Here is a 27,557-nt window from a genome sequence, read left to right as displayed (position 1 = left end):
TTTGTGCATGTGTCTTGTGCTCACTCTTAGGATCAGTGGGTGTGCAGTTTGTTCCTGAGCCCAAACCTGCAAGTACTTCCACTAAAGAGTCACAGCCACCCCCTAAACAGGCCATTCTCCCTCCCAAAAGGGTGATTGCTGCTCCTTCCTCCGCTGAGCCTGCTCCAGTCCCACCCTCATTTTCCTCTTTGTCATCATCATCATCCTCATCTTCTTCATCATCCTCATCCTCTGCTCCACCCATTGCTAAGCCTCCACCTAGGACTGTGTCTTTGAATGTAGACGACTCCTCGCGCACTATTCTCATTCCTTCCTTAATAGCAGGTGACCGTGAGGTGCCGCCAACTGTTCCCGCCCACACAACCCCAGCCACTGTTTCCACCCACAAGACCCTACCCACTGTTCCTGCCCACATGACACCACCTACTGTTCCTGCTCACGTGACAACGCCAGCTGCCCCTGCACACTCAAACCCACCTGCTGTTCTACCTCACTCCACCCCACCCACTGTCCCCAAACACCCCACCCCTGCAGCCCCTGTTCCCCTTAAACAGCCGCCAATGCCCCCTCCCAAACCAGTCCATCACAGCAGCAACACAGCACTGCAAGGTGAGTCATTTTTTGTCCTGTTGCTTTTAAGCTTCAAAGCTGCACCTGCTAGTATGTGGAACTTTATGCTGCTTTTGTGATAGACTTTAGCTGGAGTAGACAGTGGTGCAGGGTAATGAAAGTATGTAAAATGTTTAGTTTTTTATGTTTATTGGGGTTCTCCCCGTGCTTCTAAGAGTTTCTCCCACTAGTCCAAAGACATGTGATACACTGTAGGTTAATTGGGTGAGCTAAATTGTCTATAGTGTATGTGTTTGAATGAGTAGATATGGGGGTTTTCCAGTGATGGGTTGCAGCTGGAAAGGCATCTGCTGCATAAAAAATATGCTGGATAAGATGGCGGTTCATTCCGCTATGGCAAGCCCAGGTCGAAGAGAAAATGAATGACTGAATGTTCATTGGGAAAAAATGGGGCTGCACTATATATTTTTAGAATAAATATTAATTTAGTAGGGCTCAGCTATCAATCTAAATTTAACCACAAACAAGATTGATCATACCTGCGAATAGCTATGCTTTCATCCAAAAAACTAATTGACTTTATGTGCAAAACTGGAATATTGCTTAAACACGTTTGAATAAAGCAGCATTTCCATCCAACAAAATCGTCTCTTCCTGATTAACCGGTGCCAAATATCAAAAGTAAAAACTGAATTTGCGGTGGTAGAAGCAGTGTGAATCTTTTTTTATTTTTATTTAATAAGTGACCTGTGCCTCAGAAGACAAATGTCGACACGCAATGAACGCGTGGTGGCTTTTGAAGGCATGATACGTGGAGCATAAATGCTCTTAACAGTTGTGGAAGTATTTAATAAATATATTAACAACAATACTGAAACTGAAGGTATTTTAGAATGACTAAAACAACATTTCAGATGTTTTACAATGTCTTCAGCCTGCTGATTTGTCCGTTCAAACACAAATCACATCACATGATCTCTTATAACAAAATCAAATGACTTTTTAGAATGCGCATACTGGAAATCCATATGGATGTTTCCATTGTAGTTTAATAATTAAATAAAATAATTCGCATACTGGAAATCCATATGGATGTTTCCATTGTAGTTTAATAATTAAATAAAATAATTCAGACACAGTTTAATTTTTCAAGAATGTTTTTTTCTGTATTTTGAGTATGTGAGTGAGTGCTACTAGAGTGAATGTGCTCTCATAAGTGCTTCCACATATTATGTTGTAATTATATATAAAAAAAAAAACAAGGTCACTTGTATAGAGTTGTTATTGATTTTTTTATTAAAAAGATCACCTGTTTAAAAATATCCAAAATATTATTTAAATGAAAACACAATAATGTTCAATTAGTTTGTTGATGTATGTACTAACATGAACAATATTTTTATTAGTAAATCATTAGTAAATGATTCAGTTATTGTTCATTATTAGTTCATGTTAGTAGATGCATTAACTGACATTGACTCATGAAATCCTATACATTCATACAGTGTGACCCTTTATTATTTATTAAGTTAAAAAACAATAATATAATCTTGGTATGTTATTTATTTATTTTTCCCCCCTCTCTCTCTATCTCTGAAAAATGTTTTACAAACTTGGCCACTAGTCTGTTCTGTTCAGTCATGCATTATTTCAGAATCTGCATCTGAACTATCACCATATATAGTATACGTGTCCCTGACTTAAACATCAGTTTCCACATGGATGAACTTTCTGTAGGTGGTTTTCCATGTTCCACCTGACTGACTGTATTGTTCCCTGCGTTGTATTGTTTAGACTCCTGATTCATGTTTAATTCATTTTCAATCAACTGAGCTTCATTTTGCTACTGACACAAGCCTCATTTTCATGACAAAGACCTGCATGTTTTGCTTTGGACTTTTTGCATCATGCCATTCTACTTGAAAACTATGCTTACTTAGGCCTTATATACATGATTACTTTTAAAATAAAGCATATTGCTAACATTTTACATTTAATTTTAAATTTGTTAACATTGTTGAATATATTGGGCAGCGTGAACTGCTAAGCTATACAATGTTTTTACAATTATTTTTTTTTTCTAGATTAAGTCGTTTCCTTTTACATTGAAGAGAGAGTTCACCCTTAAATAAAAATTAACTCCGTTTATTCACCCACAAGTGGGTCCATATTTGAGTTTCTGTTTCTGTTGAACACAAAGTAAGATATTTTAGAGAATGCTGGAAACCAGTACCCATTGAGATTCATAGTTGAAAATAAAATATGCTATGAAAGTCAATGGCTACCAGTTTCCAACATTTTTCACTATATATATATATATATATATATATATATATATATATATATATATATATATATATATATATATATATATATATATATATATATATATATATATATATATATATATATATATATATATATATATATATATATATATATATATATATATATATATATATATATATATATATATATATATATATATATATATAGTCTAGTTAATATATATAAAATTAAAATATATATAAAATAATTAATAAGAAATTAGAAATTAATAAGTAACCCTAGAATAATACATTATACATTTTTAAGTATTAAGTATTTAATAATTTGAATAATCGTAAGTATTAAGTTTTTTTCATTATTTTTTGCTATTTTAACTACCCTGAATTATTATTTTAACTACCCTGAATTACCCCCTGAATTATTACCCCCCCCTCCCCCCCATTTATTTTTTCCCCCATTTCTGTTTAACGGAGATAATATTTTTCAGCACATTTCTAAAAATAATAGTTCTAATAACTGATTTATTTTATCTTTGTCATGATGACAGTAAATAATATTTGACTATATATTTTTAAGACACTTTTTTACAGCTTAAAGTGACATTTAAAGGCTTAACTAGGTTAATTAGACTGTCGGAAAAATAGCTTAAAGAGGCTAATAATTTCCACCTTAAAATGTTTTTTTTTTAAAATTAAAAACTGCTTTTATTCTAGCCTAAATAAAATAAATAAGACTTCCTCTATAATATATATATATATATATATATATATATATATATATATATATATATATATATATATATATATATATATATATATATATATATATATATATATATATACATATACATATATATATATATATGTATATATATATATATATATATATATATATATATATATATATATATATATATATATGTAATTTTTTTATTATTATTATTATTTTTTTTGCTATGTTAAACATTATTTGGGAAATATATAAAAAATGAAAAAAAAATAAATAAATCAAATGGGGTTTAATGATTTTGATTTTTAACTGTTCAGTTTATTACATTGATGTTATTTATTTAATGTCCTTAAATTTCTTTACATCTTAGTTTCACGTATCCGTAAACTTGTTAAGCTGTAGAAAATCTGGTGAACTGTTGCTTTTTTTAGTTAATATAATAGTCCACCAGTACTTTTGTTGTTGTTTTTTTCTTGATAATAAAAAAGAAAATCTTTAATATTGATTTATTTTATTTGATGACTTTTGTTTTTCTTTTTTTTTTTATGTAAGCAATAATGTCTAATGTAATGCCACTTTGTACATTAAGCTGTTATGTAGGTTATATGTTTTAATAGGCTGCAGCATAATATTATGTATATATTATAATTGTATATTATTATCATTGCAATAATAAAAGTGTTATCTGGTGTAAAAAAGATGGATTCAAAGAACATGAACTTACAGGTGCCATTATGGTAACGAGCAATTCCATGAAAATGTCAACCTTATCATGAAAAAATAAACTTTTGACCAAAATAACAAAACCTATTTAAATTTGCTCATTAAGGTCTATATTTTATTGTAATGATGTGCTCTTGTTGAATTTTTAAGGAAATTGGTTTGTTTATCAATGAAATATGAGGATTGTGCCAATGGTAAATTTCATTATAATCCAACCACATTTCGTGCTTTAGAAAAAGGGATTAAAGACTCACCTTTTCCATGCTTTATGTTAACAGTAATCATTCTGCAGAAGGATTGGAGTCTGTAGTATAAATAATTACCCTTACATTTTTATAACATTACTGCCCTTTTGATTTATGAGCTACATATTTAAGACATCACGCAGCTTCGGTCACGTGTCACGTCCGTAACGATTTAATGAAAATGTTTATATTGTGGAATAAATATTATAACAAATAAAATAAAAGTTTGTATACAAAGCCAAAATATGTCCATACTAATTATGATCGCCAACTCATCTCAGGTCTTTGCTTTAAACAACTACAATTTTGCGTTACGGACGTGACCATTTTTGAGCTCCTTATTAATATAAGCCAATGACTAGCGCATATTTGTTCATTATGATGCTGCATTACAATTACTGACTTACATTACATAACATCCATATGTTATATCAAGAACTGAACATTTCAGTTAGCTATAAACCATTTTAGTAACATTTCAAAAATAAATGTTTAATAAAGAGAACATTTTACATGCCATAATCTTGGCGCATAATCTTGGTGTTGTGGCGATGCAGCACCTTGTGTTGAAGCACTTCTTGTTTCTTTTGTAGATAGGGCAACTGACCGTCAAATAATAGATCAAATTGAGATACAATTTATGCCAAACTAGGAATGCTGATTTCGATTTATTTTGCCAACCAACAACCGCTCGTTAAGCGATATTAACCGTTAACAGATTAATATCAAAATATTATTTCATAAAAAAAAATTGACGTGCCTATTTTCTCTGACACATTAAATATTGCATTTTAAAATACTGATTTAGGTTATTTTAACATGCGAACAGCATACAGAAGGAGCATCTTCAGCACCTGCAGTGTTTTTTAGCAGCACAGAAAAACTGAAACTAACAAAAATAATAAAATAAATCCTGCTCTAAACCTTTTTACTTAAATGACAAATTAAGATTACAAAACGAAAACATTGACTGAATGCTTTTTAAGAATCGGCATAGACTTTTTGTCCAATCGTGTTTTTTTTTTCTTCCGTCATTTAAAAAATATTAGGCTAGCTCAAATAGATTGCTTTACGGAAAAAATGCATTCAATTAATGCTCCGCTGTTATAATATTACAAAACCTGTCAACATTTTTAATAGAAGTCATTAGTTTAAAGATTATGTCTGAATTATGATTTATTAGCCTATTTCCTCTTTCTTACTTGCGGTTCATGTGCGCGCGCGCTGAAAGATAATGACAATGAACCATAAGGCTTTGAACCTATACTTTTTGTTAAATATTGGCTAAGGATATAACAATTTTGTTATTTACATGTGATACTGTATTAATTTGCATACATGTTTTATAAGCTGTAAAATGAAAGCATCAGTTTGGTGCGAAGTTATCCTAAAATATTTGGCTTTGTTTGATTTGTAGATTAGGCTATGTAGGCTATTTAAAAATGTATATAAGAACTAATAATAACTGTTATTTTCCAAATGGAAAAAAAAAATTGGTTTGTTGGTTAGTCTGCACTAAATCATCAATATACCGAAGTTTATGACGCGGCTCCAGGCAGCACAGACGACCAGCATCAGCGCTGGTTCGTCAACTCCTGTGTCAACTCCTGTGTCAAACTTTGGCCAGAATATCCTTCTTTCATTTTGCTTCTTTGGCAAAATACATCTGTAAGCACGTGTGTTTGCACGTGTTACTGTTCTGCGAGTTAACAAATATGTGTTGCTCATAGAGGCCGATCACAACGAACGCGCTTTTTCATTCCAGAGACGTGAGGCGCTCCGCAATGCATTTTATATTGACAAGAAAAAAAGGAGCACGGTGCTCTTTTGTATGTCACTATTGGTAACAACTGAATCAGCTAGTCTATTGTGCGCTAGTGTTGCTGTCAATGTTGTCATAATTTAATTTTTAAAATAATATTATGAAATTCAAGATTTGTAAAGTCATACAACTTTGGATGACTTAAAAGAGCGACCACAAGTCTCTACCCCGTTATTAAAAAGTTCACCGTATCTTGACAACACACTTTGTCACTTCAAAGGAAACCCCGCCTCTGCTTTCATTTGATTGAAGAATGAAAGACGCCACTGAGGTAACATGCTTTTCCTCTGGAGCTCACAAAGCGGGCAATGGCAAAACGCGAGGCGCGCATGCAGGGCGCAAAATCAATAACCTCCATGCATTTGGTCTTTTCCCATTGTTCAAAATGCGCACGCCGTGGGTCAGGCTGCAGGCACTTGCACAGGCCACAGCTGAGTTTTCATTTCATGCAGAGCATAAATATGTTTTTTATTTTATTAATTAAATAACTATTTATAAAGATGAATTATCATAGCGACACAATTAATTTTCCAAGCCCTTTATCCAAAATCTAAGCACTTTCAAAGCTGGAAAATAAGCTATAGCCTACATTAAAATGAAAACATTTTCAAAAATTTCCAGCACCCGGCAAATGTGCTTGAGTGCTTATTAAAATTATTTTACAGGCGGCAAAATAAGAATAAAATCTTGATATTGCTCTAAGCTTTAACTACATTATAGGAGTATTTAATTTGTTAGTAAATCGATAGCACCTGCAGCTGTAATGTCATTCAATATTTTACACAATCGGTTATAAACTATAGCCTAAAAATATAAACATTATAGTCATCCATCGTACATGCCTGCAATTAATGGCTATTTTCTCAAAACCTTTCATAATAAAGTTTTCTCTCTCATCCTTGTCCTCTGTTTAATTTTTTTCAACCTGTCCTGAAGTGACTGCCGACGAGAAAAAGAAAGAAAGCGCGAGTGGACAAATTAAACTATTGATTCAATCGACTAACACATTAACTAGAATAAACTAAAATAAACTTTGTCAAATATAATATTGCCATAACTGTGACACAACTGTGCGCACTAACAGTCGGGCAATGATTCAATTCAAGTTTGTCTGGAAAGGAGCCCGATAAACATAGGCCTATTATAGCTGATTATGTTTATTATCAATTCTATATTATTCAGAGAAAAAAAGCACCATGTTAGCATGCACCACTGTTTCCGAATTGAGTTTTGAACATTCGAACGTGCGTTAACCTTTAACAACACACATGCCATAATACGAATTAAATATAACAAGGTGATATCTATTTAAGTTTGATTAATTGTGCAACCTTACCATTCAGATGTCTCAGAGGTTAAAGTTTATTGGTTTACACACCCAACAGATATCCACAAATAGGTCTTTTGTCAAGTTTTGAAAGCATTTATCTGATTTTCATTATGTTTCAACTGTCAATTTCAGAGCAGTCACGTCCGTAACGAAGACAAGTCACGTCCGTAACGATAGTTTTCCCTCATTAATGCAAAAATGAAAAACTAAATAAAATGAATTATAAATGTCCCATGCAGAGCCAACCCTTATCCTTTTTACTGTTATATATATTTTTGGCTTCTGTATTTTTATTCACAGAATTTTAACCAAGTATGTCAACTCACAAAACTCATGTCTTTTTTTTGTCACGTCCGTAACGCATTCATTTTGCCGTCATTTTAAATATAAAACACCTGCATAGACTGGTATTTTTTTGATGCCTAAACTCCATGGTTAAGGGGTAATAAAAATATAAACAGATATTTCAATATACTGTTAACATATACATTCTCCGAGTATATACGTTTAATTTTTTTCCTGCAAATGTCACGTCCATAACGCTGGAATCAGCCTAACATAATGAGCAAAAGTTATCCACACATGATATTTGTCATTTTCTTCATAGTAGATACTTACATATACTACTTACATTTTGTTTTTGTAATACTTTTTAATTTTATTTATTTATTTATTTATTTATTTATTTATTTATTTATTTATTTATTTTCTATGGACTTTGTGTATTTGTAATGTATAGTACAGCAAACAGAAACTGGAAATAGTAGAAGACAATTTGATGTCTCCCCAGTGATTAGAATCAAATGAAAAGGCCTATATGTGTGTAGTGAATCAGGTGTGTGAAAATCTCTGAAGCACAGACACAGATGAGTGTTCCAGCGAGACGGGCAGGCATAGACATGTCTCTTTGCTGTTTGTGCTGCTGCTCTTTCACACTTTTTATTATGCAGCTTTATATAGGCTTATACACATAATCTATACAGGAAGAAATCTGCTAATTTTTTGAGCCCATTAATTAATTAGTTAAAAATGTTTTATTTTGTATTACTATTTAGTAATTATTTTATTTTTAAAATAGTATTATGATTTATTTATTTACTTTTTAAAATTAATTAATTTACTAATCTATTCATTTATTTATGTAGATGCATGTAAGTATATATTTATTCAGTTTGTGTTAATTGGAGTAATATTGAATAATATGCAAATGTTAATATGATTTATGTACAGTTTGTAATTTTTTTAAATTTTTTTTTGTAGATACATTATGAGACATTATTTGTTATGTTTGGATTTGTAAAAAAAAAAAAAAAACCTTCAAAACCTTAAAGTTAAACAAAAGTATATGCATATACGGTTGTTAAATGTGACATCAGGCAAAGCGGCTTCCGGGTCCAAGGGCTCTATTCAACTGAATGGGGAGACTCATGAAATGGTAATGATAAACGTTTACAAAGCGATTTAATACTTTCGAAAATCACAATTGCAATATATATATGTCCATGCCTAATATCCAGTGGCCACAGAGTGATTCATTTTTTATAAATTGTTACAATTTTGGTATTTGTTATGCAGCAAGCCCAGAGATTGTGGTGTACACCATGATTTTATATAAAATTAAGTTTAATGTGTGATAGGAATAAAACGTGATCATAAACGAATGATTTCTCCACTCAAATGAATGGCGGCTTGGACCCGGAAACAGTATTACATGCGTCACCACTTAAAAAACGGATATACAGTTGAAGTCAGAACTATTAGCTCCCCTGTTTATTTTTTCCCCAATTTCTGTTTAACAGAGAGAAGATTTTTTTTCAACACATTTCTAAACATAATTGTTTTAGTAACTCGTCTCTAATAACTAATAAATAATATCTAATAAATAATATTTAACTATATATTTTTCAAGACACTTCTATACAGTTTACCTAGGCAGGTCATTGTATAATGATGATTTGTTCTGTAAACTATCAAAAAAAAAAAATATATATATATATATATATATATATATATATATATATATATATATATACATATAAATAGAGAGAGAGAGCTTAAGGGGGATGATGATTTTGTACTTAAAATGGTGTTTAAAAAAATTTAAAACTGTTTTTATTCTAGTCTAAATAAAACAAATAAGACTTTCTCCAGAATAAAAAAATATTATTAGACATACTGTGAAAATTTCTTTGCTCTGTTCATCATTTGAGAAATATTTAAAAAAAGAAAAAAAATCAAAGAGGGGCCAATAATTCTGACTTCAACTGTACATATGTGTTTTGTTTTTAGTTATTATGTTCTCAAAATAATTATGCAGATAAATTCACAGATTTTGTTCGAAATACTGCACACAAATAGCAAAAATGGTCAACAGATTCTGTCTGGCCCTGCATAATAACACTGGTCTGTAATATTATACAGGGATTCTGAGGAAATTCAAACAGCTTACACTGGAACACAATCTTGTCTGACAGGTTTTAATTGTGCCGTTTCCCATCAAATCATATAAATCAAGTTATTAAAATTAAGCAGGGGTTGGGAGAGAAAAAAAAAGATGGTGTGTATGCGTGCGCTTTTATGCGAGTGTGTTTGAGTGTGAAATGTGTCTGTTTGTTCTCTGTAGCAGCTGATGCTCTGTCTGCTCTCACAGACAAGAGAACTCCCTGTACTTTTGTCCTCAGCATTTTTGTTATCACTACAATAGAGAACAGTTGGTGACTACTACTTTTTTTAGCCACCTTGGTCCCAAATATATTTTCCCCATAGATAAAATTTTTTTTACTTGGTATTCAACAATTCAAAAAAACGTGACCATTTACACGCAGACTGTATATTGTGTGCACTTTAAATACAGTGGATAATTACTTATTATTTAAACTTTTAGAGTGCCTTTTAAGAATGTTTAGAATTTTGTTTATTGGCAGTGGTTGTTCATCAGAGCACTTATTGCTTGAAGACTTGGGGGATTTATTAAAAAACAAAAAAAACATTTTCACATGATAATTTGGCTTGCAACATAAAAAAAAGTGATTATTGTTTAGAGCTTTTGTTTGTTATGGGTTATTTCCTGTCATCATTTACTCACTCTTTACTTGTTTCATGTCACTTAAAGTGTTTTTGTTTTTGTTCTGATGAACACAATAGAGGATATATTATATAACCATTGACTTCCAGAAAAACAAATTCTATGGAAATCAATGTTTACAGATTTCCAACATTCTTAAAAAAAAAAAAAAAAAAAAAAAACTATTATTGTGTTAAAAATAAAATCTAACTGCTTTGGAGTAAATTCAAGTATATTTAATTTGTGGTGACTACCCTTTATGTTTGTTTGCCAAAAAGTTTGCCCAAAAATTAGGATTCTAGTCAATTTCTATTCACCCAAACCGTTTTTAAGCATGTATGAGTTTTTTTCTTCTGCTAAACACAAAAAAAAAAAAAATATATATATATATATATATATATATATATATATATATATATATATATATATATATATATATATATATATATATATATATATATATATATATATATAATTTATTTATTTTTATGTTGGCCACCAATATTAAAGGAACATTTTGAATTTCACAACAAGAAAAAAAGACTAGTCTTCCATTAACTGTTTTATTGTTTTTGTTTATTTATTTGCGGTTGATTTTCTTTAGTTTATTCCAGAAGATTCTGCAGGCTGAATTAAAAAAAAGAGAGGAAATACCGAGAGTGTCATTGATGAAAGATAACTTTAGACATGTCATGGCCCAGTGGTATGAAAGGCCGGCAGCAGCTGCCCAAGTGTCAGGAACACAGCACACGCCAACCCTGTCCAGCCGGATTTATTTATAGGTGTTGCTAGTCCAGATACATGTACTATACTATGACAATCCAATTTCAGTTTGAAACCATTGAGACACTATGGAAAATATCAAATTTACTGTAATGCAGTAATTTTTATCAAATCTAAATTGGAATTGGATGATTCATTTATTTATTTAATTTTTATTTAGTTATTTATTAGTGTTGTAATTGATCACAAATCTCACGGTTCAGATCACATTACGGTTTTTGAGTCACGAATCGAACAATCAGTAAAAAAGGGAGTAGACAAATTTTATTTGCTTTTCACTTATACAAAACTATTACTGCAAAAGCCATTATTTTTAAACAAACAGAACTTAGAACCTGTAATTTAATTTTCTTTTTTTTTTTTTTAAAAGAACCATCTGGAAAAAAAGGAAAATATTAAATACGAAAAATAGCTTTGCTACTGTTGCTGATAATGCTTTATATAGAATTTTAACATCTTGTACAACATATAATAGTTATTTTCCATTAATGACTCAAAAATTCACACATAAACCTTCATGATTGATTATAAAACATATTCAGGGACATAATTTGGATAGTTGTTTGTCACCACCCACTGGTTACACAATGTAATTGCTACAACATTAACCATCTTCAAGTTCCGTTAAACAGAGAATTTAATCTTTACCATAAGCAAAAGTGTTTATATCTAAACTATAAACTGTTCTCCCAGTACTTCCATGTTATGAATTGTTTGTAACTAAAACTAAAAAAAGTGTAAAAAAAACTTAATCTCTTTCAATCAAACGCAGATTTGAAAGCAGCACTTTGAAGCTTCAATTAATAATTATTTGCAAATCATTATCATTTATTATTCATGTTTACCGGTTTGAATTGAGATCACAACCTTTTAATGTTCAATTGTGCTGCTTTACGCTGAATGCATTAATGCAGGCTAAACAAACAGTGACAGAAAACCCTACCTTAGACACTAACACTAAGCCAAGAAAGCATTTAGGTCCCACCACAACTTTTTCCACCATCATTATATTTTGCATGGAAGCCGCAATGATTTTTATACATGTGATATACACGTGACCAGCTTGTCTAAATATTTCACATATACTGGTTTTTAGTAGCTTCATTTTTGGAAGTTTTGCTCATTTATTTATTTTTTGTTTGTTAATATCACAGAAAAGACCATGGATTTGTTTTGTCAAGCCTGCACATAAGTAAATAATTGGTAGAAAAATATTAATTTCAGCTAAAAATATTTTATAAGCTCAAAGTACAATGAACAGCTTCTACAATGAAAAGAGTTGCTAGCTGTTTAACCTAGATGAATACTTACTTTACCAGATAAATATGTATGAGTACAAGATATATTGATTTGAAGTTACATTTCTTCACTGTTTGTAATATGATATTCTTTTGCAGTGTACAAAGATCATTCATTACATCACATCTAATTTTATTTTTCATGTTATAAATGACTATAAACGAGAAGCAAAGTGACTGTCTTCATCTGGAATGAGCGATTTTGCAATGCCTAGATGATATAATTAATTAATTGAGCACTATTGTTTTGTTTTTAATTAGTTCACTAATAAATACTAAATAATAGTAATAATAAATAAAAAATAAAAAGATATTTGCATGCACACTACACTGACTTTAGGGGTCTAAATGAGCATATGAATGTACTGGTTGCTTCTATGGAAAACATACCACAGAATTGCTTGATTGGCCAATCAGACTCAAGTATTCCAAAGAGCAATGTAATAACTCACTTAGTTGCACAATATCCAGCATCTTAAAAGTTGAAGTGTGACTTTCTGGAGTACTAATAACACTGCTGCTCGCATTTAAAACTCCAATACTGTTCTATATTATTGATCTTAACCCTCAATTTTGTTCATCTTCAAAACACAATCTGTATGTATTCCTCCACCTCCATTCAAAGTCAGTTCCACAAAAATGATTAAAACTGGCAAACATGCATTTCTTGCACAAATAATAGGAATATTTGAGTATACTGTATTTTTATTTACCAACACTTACCATATTGAAAGTACTCTATCCTTGTGTGTCTATCAGTGTTTATATGTGAATATAAGACTCAATTAAAAGTGTCTTTGTCTTCAATGAGTCTTATGTTTTGGATGTGAAAAAAAAAACAATTTCTTTAAGCACTCAAACGATCACCTGTTAAGCTAAAGCAGCATCCAAAAATGTTAGTAAGTGTTGTGTGAGATGCTAAAAACATATTTCCCTTCATCCACTCCAAAGCTTCAACGTTGCAAAGATATCACAAATCTCCACCTCCTCAGTACTGGAAAAGCTGGAGACAGCAGGCAGGGTCTGGAGTCTATCTCTCCCTGCCCACCTACCTCAGCCAAAGGGGCGCTCAGCTCCGCCCAGGTACCCCTGGTGCCGTCCCATCCATCACCAGCTGGCATGCATGTCCTAATGTTCTAATATTCTCACAGAGTCATGCTTGTTTTCACACCCATACTCAATATCTCCACAATCCCTCTCCAAATCACTGTGATTACTGAGAACAAATCAATTGCATTCCCTTCATTCTGTGCAAAAGATGTGCTATTTATTTTTTTTGGATTTAGTTCAGGATTAATCTGGTAGACAGTGCAAATGCACTTTTATGCTAATGTTTCGCCCTCTTGTAGAATGTCAATGAGGATCACTCATCAGCAAACACTGAGGTTGGAGGGAGTGGCAGTGCCAAGTGTTTGTTGTTTTTGGCATTCAGTATGAAGCCACAATAGGTCAAGATCTTTGAGATTTAGCACAGAAACACACAATAGTTTAGCCAAGTTGGCAAGCTTCCTAGGAAGTGCATAATTAAAATGCAGTGTCTCAGAACTAAAGAGTTTTTCTCTTCACATGTCTGTGCTATTAGCCTTTACAGTATGTTGATTAGTTATGAGCAAAGAACATGTACAGTAGTAAGAAGCTAAGTAGGGTCAGCTTAGATTTCATGTTCACTTTTAACTAATGTGCACAGAAAGCTCTTCGTAGCTGTTGCTCTGTCATTAACTGTAGTCAGCCTGTTGGAGAAAATATGCCATTGAAGTTGAATGTTTAAGGCTGTTTGCACCTAGAATTATCCTTGGATTAGTGGAACCACCAATAGACTATATACTTTTAGTAATAAAGTTAAGTGAGCTGTCACTGGAGTGGTACCTTTTTTAAAGGTACAAATTTTTACCTAAAATGTCCATAATAATAGGATATATATTATTATCTAAAAAGTACAAAAGTGTCCCTCTTAAAAATTTTAGGTACTAAAATATACCTTTAAGGTACTAATATGTACCCTTTAAGTACAAATGTGTACCTTTTGAAAAGGTACCACCCCAGTGACAGCTCACGTTCCTTTATTTCTTAGAGTGTTTCTTGCATTGCAGTTTTTCATCTTTCACTATATGTGGTTGAGCTCAACCAGTGGATTCTAATTGGCATTGATTATATTGTTTATTAGCTGAAAAAAAATCTGGAATTCAGTGATCATTCCTTTCTACTGTAGCAGTGGCAGTGTTGAGGACTTCTTTGTTGTCATAAAATGTGAATGATTATTTATTATTACGCCAAATCATTGCTGTCTTTACTGTTTGTTTTTGGTGTGAATTGGCCTTTGCTTTGACGTTAACTAGAACCTTGTGTTAACATTCAGAAAGGGTTCTGGATCACCTCTTGTTAAAAAAAAGTTTTTTAACTTGTGTTCATAAACTATAGATTTGCATATTTTTTAACTGAATTATTGTAGAAACTTTTATCTTCCCTCCCAAATCCCAATATATATTACCCCACCCCATCATGTACTAATACCAGTTTGAATAATTTCATGGCATGCAAATCAATGTCTTGGCTGATAACATCATAGCTTGTCGCCTTCATACAGATTAAATAGTTATTACTATGTGTTCTTGAACCCTGTTTTATCTGGAAAACTGATTTTGCTTTTTTTTCCACAGTGGATCCCTCTCAAGTCCCGGTCCCAGTCAAGCGATCTCCTCCCATTCCCCCAAAGAGGAATACTCCAGTGACCAAACGTAACTCAGGCGACTCTTCAGCCAATCTGCCTGAGCCTCCGCCCCCTGCCCCCACCTCTGTTCCAATCCCAGCCGCTGCACCAATATCTGCTCCACCCTCTACCCAATCAGATGACAGCAAAAACTCAAACTCTGGAGGGTTCTCTCCTCCGCCACCCCATATCCCACCATCCCCTCCTCGTGCCCACCAACCCCATGAAGTGATCCGTGTAGACCCACCCAGCCCCACCACAGAACCACCTTCTCAACCACCACCTCTACCTTTACATATACGCATCCAGAGAGCTTTGAACAGTCCAGGCCCAGTCCATCCCAACCCAGAAGGTTCCCAGCGAGCACACTCGCTTCTCTTTGAAACACCTCCAGACTTAATCAATGAGGCCTTAGGAGGAGGGCGATACTCGCTTCCAGTCACCATTGAACCTCTGCGACTGTGAGTGTTTATATTTCTTTATCTTAGAATGTCTTCTGGCCTTGTACTATTACTGCTTGTAACTGATTTCCATCCTAGGTAAGAGTGTAAGTTAATGTTATGCTATATATTTTATATATACTGAGATGTTCTAGTTTGGAGTCACTGGGAACTGTGGCTTCTCAGGATTAAAGTGGTCCACCCCTGATGTATACTCTACTGTATATACACACCAGTGTTTGCTCTAGGATTTTTTCCAGCTGTGGCAGCAGACTCTGTTGGGCATTTTACACAGATCTACCACTACATGTGGCATTATTTCATTGACAAATGTCGTTGGCGAGATCGCATTTATGTAAAAGCCTACGAGCATGTCAATCTCTGCTTGCGCGCCGATTTCCTCTGCTCGTGCACAAAACTTCTTGTGCGCCCTCAAGTATAGGCTGCTCAAGTACAGATTTTCTTGCACTCCCTCAAATAAACACAGCTTAAGGGTGATTAAGTGCGTTTATGTACCGAGTATGCCTCCAACATTTATTCGATTTACTAGGAGTATATATGAATGTCTCCGATAGACTTGCGGAGCAAAGTGTGGCATTAATGCGTCCTGTTTTTCTAAATAAGTTATTTAAATGTTCAATGGGGTATATGCACACAGACCTTTAATTTTAGTAAGCCAGCCCCAGGGCCTCCGGTTAATTTTCATCCCATACAAAATTGGCATGTTTAAGATCTGATTTCTTTAAAAAAAAAAAAACAGCAATCGTCACTGCCTGGCTGAAATACGGTATTAAGTGGGTATCAGAATAAACAAAAAGTGCTGCAATAAATAACTTTTTTCCTCTCCATGTCTTTAAAATATTTAAATAAATTTTACTCCAGTATTTTCAATTGAATTTCTGCGCTAGCCTTCTGCTAATGACGGCACCAGTGTTTGAATGGTCTCTTTTTACGCTTTAACAACCAAATGAATGCTTAAGTCTATTTAACTGAATGTATTGTAATTACGTTAAAACATTGATGCTGTAAAAGGAGCCTTATGAAATTTAAAATGGTCACAAGCTTTCACCGGAAGTTCATCATTGGCTAGACAACTCTAGTTGTGCTTGTATCCCATTTACCTTTGAACACATGGCAAAAATCCAAATACTTTGTTTCTTTACCTGAAGTGTTGAATAACTATCACAGGGTCTGACCTAGAACTTTATCAACCTGCAAATCAACAAACAAAATGGCATTCTGAGTGCACTCACTTGCTTTTATTCACTCTTTTACGTGGACTATAATAGTGGACTAATGTGAGAATCATGAATGAGGGTGTAGGGGTTGATTTTGAAAACAGCCAAAGTGATTTTGTATGTAAATGGACATTTTGGCCAACTTTTTTTCCCTCTTCTGATGGCATTTATCAAGAAATTTGTATTGTATTATTTAAAAATATTCACATAATATCCAAAAAAAGGTTTTATTTGTTTTAGATTGTAAAAAAAAAAGTCTTCAATTTTTTTTCCTGCTGGAAGCATCTGTAGTTTCAAGGTTTCCCTTTTTGGATGATGTTTATAGACCATAACGCCACCTGTTGATGATGAAAATGATTTTACTAATGCAAGTGAACTAGTTGGTTGTTGGCTGTAGGCTTTCGTGTGCATTCAAACTTTTTGGTTGGTTCACAACCTTTAAACTGTGCTAGTTATGCTACATCTATACAACACTATCAGGTTTCATGCTTGCTATGTGTTGTGTGGTAAAGAAATATAGACACAGCCCCATATCATTCACATGCTCACTGTGATGTTATGTTATTCAGGCCTGAGGATGATGATTTTGACATGGAAGAAGAGCTGCAGAAGCTGCGAGCGGGCCCTCGGCCGACACAAAAGCCAGAGCTGGAACCACGCAGCCGCCGAGGCCTTGTTGAAGACCCACAAGTCGCTGTCATTCCTGAGGATGCAGGATCTGAATCAAGTGAAGAGGAGGAGGACGAGAGTGATTCAGATCAATCCATCAAATATAGAGATGACAATGAGGAAGATGATGATGAAGAGGATGTTCCCAAAAGTATGATAATTTAATTCTGAATAGCAGTTTGACAGTTATTTTGGAATAACCTATATTCTTTTATTTTTTTGTATATACACTACCGGTCATAAGTTTGGGGTCAGTTTTTTTATTTTTTTTTATTTTTTTTTTTTTATTTATTATTTTTTAATAAAAATAATTCTGTTTATCAAGGCAGCATTTATTAGATGTAATAAAAAAGCTAAACTGTTAAATATGTATTATAATTGTATGTATTTTTTTGTATGTAGTTTCAAATGAAATGATTACTCCAGTCATTATTGCTTTTATTACTATTATCATTAATAATAATAAAAATCAGAAATTCACTGGAATAAACGATTAAATCAATCTATAAACTATCTATAACTAATCTATCGATCTATAACTATATCTATAATCTATAAACTAAATCTATTTGAACTACATTATTTTATGATGAAATAACATTTCACAATTGTACAATTTGTGCTGTATTTTTGAATAAATAAATGCAGCCTTGGTGAGCAGAATTAGCTGTAACTATTTTGTTTTTTTAACAAACATGCATTATATAGATCAAATATAATGGAAAACTTTTTTTTTTTTTTTTTTACATATTTCAATTTTAGATAAATGTTCTTTTGGACTTTATCAGATAATTCTAAAAAATATTAAGCTGCACTGTTTTATTCATTTACTTAAACACATTTGAACACTATATGAACAATTATGAACTTAAATCATTGAAAATGTAGGTCCAGTGGTATATGAAATTTTTTTCACTTTGAATTAAGTTGATTTATTTCTAAGATGTTTTTTGTTTATTTATAAACAGTCAGTCAGTTTTACATGTATTGTCATTTTCAATGCATTCAAAAGTAAATGTACACTGATTTAAGAATCTTTAGACTAAAAGACAAGTCAGAATTAAGGAAGATAATAAATGAGATAATTAATGGAATATTTAGTTGATTCATTTATTTAATCATTATTCATCCATTCATTCATACATAATGGAAATGCATTGGACGTTGAATTTCCAAATTTGTTAGTGTTTTTAATGCAAAATATCTTTACCCTAGACTTGTACAATTAATACTGATATATTGAGCTTCTTTCAATGTGTTTAATTCATGCCCTGATTGCGCTTTTCTTCATCATAAAAAAAGAATGCAAGTCTTAAATGTACTTTCATATATATATATATATATATATATATATATATATATATATATATATATATATAGTTAAAGTCAGAATTATTAGCCCCCTTGAATTATTAGAAGACTTTAACCTTCCATGTGCTAGAATCTATACAGTTTGTGAAAACATCAAATGAGAAATCTGAATGCATCTTGTCAGGTGGTCTTGCGAGTCGTGTGAAGCGGAAGGACACTCTGGCACTGAAGCTGGAGCGTCAACAGGAGAAAGAGAAATCACAGGAGGAGGACAGCAGCACCTGGAACAACAAAGAGCAGTGGGAAGCTGTCCGAAACAAGATCGGCACCGCCCTCACAAGGTCTGTGTGTGTTCAGAGGGCTTTTTAGGTGATCTTTGTCCTTTCAGCACTGACACTGCTTGCATTTTGCTCTTTTAGGAGGTTGAGTCAGAGGCCCACCGCTCAAGAACTGGAGCAGAGAAACATCCTACTAGGTCAGTGTTGCAATTCCTTTTCACTAGTTCTCCACTTAACTTATTTGTAGTCTCAATTTACTGATGCTTCCAAAAAAAATTCCTTGAATATCTTTTTGAATGCTCTTCTGTTTTAGCTAAGAATGAAGAAGTCCGGCGGGCAGAAAGAAGTGAAATTAAACGCAGGCTGACCAGAAAGGTTTGACGGCACACATTTATTACATTTATTTTTTCTGTAATGGATAAATTGAACACTTGTTTTTAGCATTTGCTGTATTTCTTGATCATCCTTTTAACATTTCTCCAACAGCTAATTTTTATTTGTTAAAATGGTCACTATACTTAATGAGTTGCAAAAACTGGAAGCGTTTTTGATGAATACAAATTTAAAACAGCATGCCTTAAAATTAGTGGTCGACCAATGGTGTTTTTTTTTTTTTCTGGCTCATGGCAATATTTAGATTTCAGGGCAGCCAATGGTTGAAATATTTATTAATTTATTGATGAATATGTTTTAGCCAATTTTCTTTTTTCTATCTTCATCAAATAAAATTTAACAGTTAATTAAACATGATACACAACATTTCTTACATTAAACATATATTGAAAAAACAAAAGCCTGCCCAATCAGCCTGTCAAAAACCTTTAGGATTTTTAATTCTTTTTAACTAAATGTAAATAATTATTTCTAAGTAACCCGGTAAAATAAATGGCATATATTTCATGACATATATACAGTTATGATCCGAATTATTAGCCCCCCTATTTACATTTTCCCCAATTTTTGTTTAACAGAGAGGAGATTTCTTTGGTTTTAATAAAACATTTTTAATAACTGATTTATTTTATTTTCAACTTTTTATTTTTTTTTACTTTAGCCATTTTTACTGATATTGATAGTTGAATTTAATAAAAAGCAAAAAAAATACAAAAAAAAGTGCGCACACTTATATCGAAACCTTTTTTTTTTTATACTGGAAGCAATATCCTTAAAATTTTATTGAGCTTTTACATTTATATACATGGTGTAACTTTTTCAGGTCACTAACTTTGCAACTGTCAAATTTCATGCCACTTGATGGAAATAAGCTTGGCTTACAGTTTACTGTATGTAATCAAAACAGCTAAAATCTCCAAACACTGATAATGATGCAGCACAGAACGTACAATACTGATAAACAATGATATAACATGCACCGATATAAGCACTGCCTCAGTTTCACATGCAGATCTGGGGAGAGGAATTTTCCAGGACAGAATCAAAATTAATAACCTCATAGCTTATGTTTAAAGTGCATGCTACTATAATAATTTAACCACTGGACTTATTACCAGGTTTTGGTACCCGTGTCTGCCTGCAACCTAACTAAAGCTTATTAAGTACAGTTCTAGAAATCGACTTGCATTCTTTCTCCAAATATTATAATAATTTTTGCTCCAAAATCAGCATTATAAGTAACCAATGAAATATTTAAGACATTTAAAAGGATAAGAAACTCATTTTCTTGAGCAGTGACCAGGCAGTGGGAGACAGTGAAATGACAACTTGCTTGATGTCAGATTCACTTTGTCTTACACAAAATTTAAATGAGTGATTGATGTCAATTCATTAAAAAAAAATACTTAAAGTTATACTTTGAATACAAAACACTAAGTGCCTTTACTTAATTTTTTTAACTAGTTACTGTATCCTCACTGAATAGAAGGATAGGAACACTTTACAACCAGATTCTATTTTTCATTTTTGATGTTGTATTAACTAGCATTAACAAACTATGTATTCAATTGTATGCAATTATATTGTATACAAATGTATACAATAATGTACAAACAATGCATTCTTGTATTTGTTGTTTGTAAAAGTACAAGTTATCATTGTACGTATGCTCACACGCCTTTATACAATAAACAGATCCATTTTGTAGCAGTCTGTTATGATTAATAAATGCTTGACAAATAGTTCTACCTGGGTCTACACAAAAATTGTACTAATCCCAATTATTTAAATGGTAATTTAAAACTCTTCCATGTATAGTAACAGAATTGGTAATCAGCAATAACGTAAAACTATAATTAAATGTAACTCGAGTAAGATAAATCATTTTAGTTTAGTTTCCAAACATGCATCAAAAATCCCCATTATATTTCAGTTATAGATCTGAAATGCAATCCAAACTGAAACATCTAAACCTATTATTGACATTTGTAGCTTGCTCACTTCTGAACTATCAGTGTAATAGTGGTCCCCAAATACAGCCCTCTGAGCCTCATGATATTCATGCAGCATTCAAGCTTCAAAATGTGTCATTTGTGGTTGTAATCCTGCAAAACGTGAAAGTTGTTGTGTTTTTTTGTACGCAGTTGTCTCAGAGGCCCACAATAGCTGACCTGCAGGCCAGAAAAATTCTGCGCTTTCACGAGTATGTGGAGTCCACTCATGCTCAAGACTATGACCGGCGCGCAGACAAACCCTGGACCAAACTCACACCTGCTGACAAGGTCTGAGTCAATCATTGGTCTCATCTGACCCCTAGTGGTGACCGATATACCAGCATTCAAATGCTTTCTTATGTAAACTGGAGAGAGTTACATAAAAACATTTGCACGTAATTGAACATGTCTGTACTTTAGCAAAGAAAAAGTTAGGCAAATCTCATTTAAATAGACAAAAGAGAGAGTTTTGGAAGTTTTATATGTAGATTAGACATGCTATCAACGTTACAGTTGAACTCAACACCAGCAGATGTTCTGAGCTTTCAGGGTAGTTCTTCCTATTTCACCTTTTGTTCTTTGTTCTCCTCCAGGCGGCCATAAGAAAAGAGCTGAATGAGTTCAAAAGCTCAGAAATGGAAGTTCACGAGGAAAGCAGGATATTCACCAGGTCTGACACTTTTAAAGCTTTCTTAATTGGAATAAATCTCTTTCTTACATTCATAAGTATGTTGTGTTATTAACTATAATCGTGTCAGATTTGTCATCGTTATTTTCTAAACTCCCTTTTCCAGTTGCCAAAAACAAATCTCCAGTAAATGTAACCATTACTAATCTGATAAACTGACTAAGAATTAAGTTATTAATTCAGATTTTGTATCTTAACACCTTATGTAGATTTTCTACAGCAGAGATGTCCAAACTAGGGCTCGTGGGCCAAAGTTGGCCTTTAGGGCTGTAACAGATAATCGTTGGTCTGTGAACTGTACGGATCACAACCCACAGTTCGGAATGCACATGACCTGCGGATTAATAACTTTTTTGTTAACTTGTTAACTTGTAGGTTAATCCAACATTCATAACAACTGCAGAGAGATTGCCTCCCGCGTTATTCAAATCACATGTGTGAAAGAATTTTGGCTTTTCTTTAAAATATAATGATGATGGAAAAAGTTATGGTGAGACCTAAATGCTTGGTTATTAATTAAAGGTGTTTTCTGTCACTGTTTGTTTAGCCTGTATTGATGCATTCAGTGAAAGTTGCAGAACTAAACATAAAAAGATTGTGATCTCAATTCAAACCCTCATGAATGGTAAATGATAATGATTTGCATATGTTTCTTAATTGAAGATTCAAAGTGCTGCTTTCAAATCTGCGTTTGATCGAGAGAGATTCAGTTTTTACACTTTTTCAGTATTTACAAACAATTAAATGATACAGAAGTACTGGAAGAACAGTTTATAGTTCAGATATAAACACTGATGTTTATGGTAAAGATTAAAATCACAGTTTTATGGAACTTGACACTGGTGAATATTGTAGCAACTTCATTGTATAACCAACATGCTGACAAACAACCATCCAAACCAACCATCCGTTATGTCACTAAATAAGGTTTTAAAAATGATCCACCTATAATCAATCATGACGGTATATGTGTAAATTGTTGAATCATTAATTGAAAATAAACATGATTTTTTGTACAAGATGTACAATTTCTATATTACGCATTATCAGCCACAGTAGCAAAGATTATTTTTCATATTAAGTATGTTTTTAACATCTGGTTCTTTCTTGATTTTTATTTTTATTAAGTTCTGTTTGGTAAAACCAATCATTTTTGCTGTAATATTTTTGTATAAATTGCAAGCAAATGACATTTATCTCCTCCCTTTATTGCTGATCCAAAAAATGGTCCGATCTGTGACTTAAAAACTGCAGTGTGATCTGAAAACCGTGAGAATTGTGATCTGTTACACCACTAGTAAACTTTGAATTGGCCCACCCTCCCACATGAAAAGAGTATGAGAATGGTGGGGAGGGTTGGGGCGAATGCCTTTAACAGAGATCATAATTTTTCATTTTACAATACTTTTGTTTGTTTGTTTGTTTTATTCCTGAGCTAAAAAAAGCTAACTGAAAATAAACATTTCAATTTAATGCTGTAAATGAATCTGATTTTGTAAATAATAGTGTATAAATACAGTTGCTCAACGGATAGAGAACAATGCAAAAACTTTGGCGAGCAAATCAAGGCAAAAAAAAACTGTTGCAGCTTGACTAGTGTAACTCCATTCTGTTATAAATGGGATTGATTTTTATTTATTTATTCATTTTTTTACAGTGATAAGTTAATTATAAAATGTAAAAATATAATATACATTATTTAATATGAAGCAACATTTTGTAGTTATTTTTAAATAGTAAATAAATGAAACCACCCTAAATCAAGTTTGGTTTTTGTCCATTCAAAAGTAAGATGTATTCATTTATTTACATTTATAATATTTATTTTTTATTTTACATTGTTATTATTATTATTATTATTATTATTATTATTATTATTATTATTCATTGTTTTTAGTATTATTATTATTAATCAAACATGCTACAAAGTAAATACAGGTTCAAATACAGAGCACTAACCATATGCACATTTCCATAAAATTATATTTTCTATTGTTTTTAATAAAACAGAAATAAGAAAGTTGAAATGAAGCAAGTTATACATTTAATAAACTGAATATTAAGTCTACAAATAGAAGCAAGGATGTAACACCACAGGGTCTGTACAATTGGCATAGGAGTGTCAGTAAACAGAAGATTCAAAATACACTTGGCTAAAAACAAATTCAAAAACATATTTAGTTTGTTCGCATAATTGTATGAATGCAAGACTTAAAAAGTTTTTAACTGAACACTGGAAATAGCATTTTCAAGAAACCAAAATAGTCACATTGCTCCAGTCTTTTATCCAGTCTGTTATCTCTTTTAAAACATTTTATTTATTAATCAATGCATCATTGCTCAATATAACTATTAATTTTCTTGAAAGTTCATGTAGTTGTTTAAAAGGTGGCCATTAAATGGCAAGTCAGAAAAATATTTTATTAATTTTTTCATTAAATAATATATTTATTTATTATTTAATTATTTAATCATGCATTATTTCATTTATTTATAAGATTCATCATTTTATTTATTTAGTTTATGAAACAATGTTTATGATCATTTACTTTAACTTGATTCATCTATATGTTTATAACAATAAACCATCTTTCACTTCTCTTGCAGGTTTCATCGGCCATAACCATCATCCCCAAAGAGTAAGCTCTGGACCGATTTAAAAACTACCCCTATAACTGCAGCTAAAAGCATCCTGTTTCTCATGATCCTCCAGCACATACTGAAGAGCAGAAGGAAGAAGAAGTGATGATGAGGGTTTGTAAAGTATCCTGGTACTTCACACTTTAGTCTTCCGACACTTTGGGGAGCAGGTTTGGAGTGCCACTTCCCATGATGCCCACAGCCAGATCACATTGTTGGTGGAGTATTGTAGGGAAAGAGGGACACAAGACTGTATTGGGGTATTTTAATAGTCTTCATGGTACACATACTTCTGTGATCAAGAAAAGCTTGCGTACCATCAATAATAATATTTTTAATAATAATAATGTGTGTTTAATGATATGCTGTCCATTTATGCCTTAACACTGGTACTTTTTTTTTTTACCTTGACCTTAGAGTAAGACAGAAGATGCATAAAAACACTGTTTCTCACTTTAAATGTGTGTTGATCTGTAAGCACACCTTTTGACATTCTCAGGACGACAGCACATGGTGTAACTTTCTCTATAAGTGCATTTTACTGTATATGACTGTCATTTTTACTGTTTCGCATAGAGTCTCCACCTTCTTTAATAATATCCTATTTTTTTAAACAACACAGCACTTCACATTAGATATTACAAGGTGAATCCTACAAAAACACAACTTATATTATGCAAATTAAAAATAATAATTTAAAAAGCAAATGAAAAAGGGTTTGGCATGAAGAAAATTTAGCCTTCAAACCAGAGGTGCCCAAACTCGATCCTGGAGGGCCGATGTCCTACAGCTTTTAGCTCCAACTTGCTTCAAACACCTGCACGGATGTTTCTAGAACATAGGTCTCAAACTCAATTCCTGGAGGGCCACAACTCTGCACAGTTTTCCCTAATCAAACACAACTAATCAAAGTGTTCATGACTACTAGACTACTACTATTAAGCAGGTGTGAGTTGGAGTTGTTTAGAGCTAAGCTATGCAGAGCTGCGGTGCTCCAGGAATTGAGTTTGAGGAATCCAGGAATTAATCAAGGAATCCAGGAATTAATGTTTTAGAAAGCCTAGGAAGAGCTTAATTAGCAAGCTCAGGTAGGTCTGATTGGGGTTGGAACTAAACTTTGCAGGACACCGGCCCTCCAGGACTGAGTTTGGACACCCCTGCTCTAAACTACTAAGATATTACTTCAGCTTTGTGGTAGTATATTTGTAATATTAAAATGTGAGTTCTTATTATAATGTGTGATGTTTAACTTTAGTGTGTATCGTTCTATAAAGTTGTTTCTATATATTTTATTTACTTTATTACAGTGAAAATCCTGTAATAGAAATATTTCCTAGATAACTTTGCATTAAAAGCGGCATAAAAATAAATTGTTTTCACATGTGACCATAATTAATGTGACTTTTTATCATATTACTGGAGTTTTTTTTTTTTTTTTTTTCATATTTCTAGAATATTTTTTTCCACAATGCCAAACTTTTTTAATGATCCTAATGCTTCATTTTCTTCAGACAAACACTTTTTTTTATTTTGGGGAAGGGAGGGAAATGATGACGTGCTTCATGAGATTCTGCTCTGTGTGATATAGTCGACTGTACATTGAACAATTACAAACAAAATGGTTGATGTTACATCATGGAGTCATTGTAAAAAAAAAAAAAATCTTGGTGCATTTTTTTTATGTGGTAAGATAACCACAAACTAATTTTCACATCACTGCTGGTTTTATGGTACACTTTATTTAGTGGGCCTCTAGAGGGCCTGTGCACTGTATAGAGACATGCTGTAGATTCATTATATTGTATATCTTGTCTTCGTGACACCAGAAATTTGTTTTAATTATAGTATTACACTATGCTGTTTTATGAAATGCAAACAGTATGACTACATGTGAGACAATGATTCGGTACAGAACAGCTGTATTGATACTTTTTTATGTAAAGATATAATAAAAAGGACTTTCAAGTAATTTGTGTACATCACCATTAATTTAAGTCTGTGAGTATTCTTTGTTGTTACTTATACAGTATGTACTTATATTTTCCACCTTTAATGTAAACTGTAACTTGTACAACTGCCTAAAAAACAAACTTTTAATTTTAGGTGTGGGGAACTAAAAATGAAAAAACGTGGTTGCATAAGTGTGCTCACCTTTAAAGTAATACTTTGTTGAACTTGAAGCATCATTACATTTTTCTACAGCACTCACGTCTTTTTAGGTACAGTCTTTTTGAGTCTATCAGCACGGCACATCTTGACTAGGAAATATTTGCCCACTCTTCTTCTCAAAAATGCTTCAAATTTGTCACATTGCGAGGACATCTCCTGTGGACAGTCCTCTTCAAA

General features: G+C 32.4%; 2 protein-coding genes across 30 annotated transcripts in view; both read left to right on the top strand.

The window, feature by feature from the left end:
- phactr4a (phosphatase and actin regulator 4a) overlaps positions 1-27,180 on the top strand; it is an 87,349-nt gene extending 60,169 nt beyond the window's left edge. For 5 of the 29 annotated variants that reach the window (XM_087294852.1, XM_087294848.1, XM_087294851.1 and 2 more), the window contains 10 exons: positions 31-609; positions 13,805-13,936; positions 15,511-16,021; positions 17,808-18,058; positions 19,403-19,559; positions 19,638-19,693; positions 19,810-19,871; positions 22,034-22,171; positions 22,477-22,553; positions 25,179-27,180. In XM_087294852.1, the coding sequence (XP_087150978.1) occupies positions 31-609; positions 13,805-13,936; positions 15,511-16,021; positions 17,808-18,058; positions 19,403-19,559; positions 19,638-19,693; positions 19,810-19,871; positions 22,034-22,171; positions 22,477-22,553; positions 25,179-25,194 (1,979 nt within the window). In that variant the 3' untranslated portion in view covers positions 25,195-27,180. Of the gene's footprint in view, positions 1-30; positions 610-13,804; positions 14,684-14,884; positions 16,022-17,807; positions 18,059-19,402; positions 19,560-19,637; positions 19,694-19,809; positions 19,872-22,033; positions 22,172-22,476; positions 22,554-25,178 lie in introns of those variants that run through there. The other 24 variants (XM_087294857.1, XM_087294854.1, XM_087294856.1 and 21 more) reach the window with 12 other exon arrangements.
- The window catches only part of LOC147839576 (uncharacterized), an 846,284-nt gene that overhangs the window by 740,505 nt on the left and 78,222 nt on the right, over positions 1-27,557 (top strand). The gene's annotated exons all lie outside the window — the stretch shown is intronic.

This window comes from Danio rerio, chromosome 19 (assembly GCF_052040795.2).
Source record: "Danio rerio strain M-AB ecotype USA chromosome 19, GRCz13ab, whole genome shotgun sequence".
Lineage (NCBI taxonomy): Eukaryota > Metazoa > Chordata > Actinopteri > Cypriniformes > Danionidae > Danio > Danio rerio.
The sequence above is the reverse complement of the archived record's forward strand: the minus strand, read 5'-3'. Positions and strand labels throughout refer to the sequence as shown.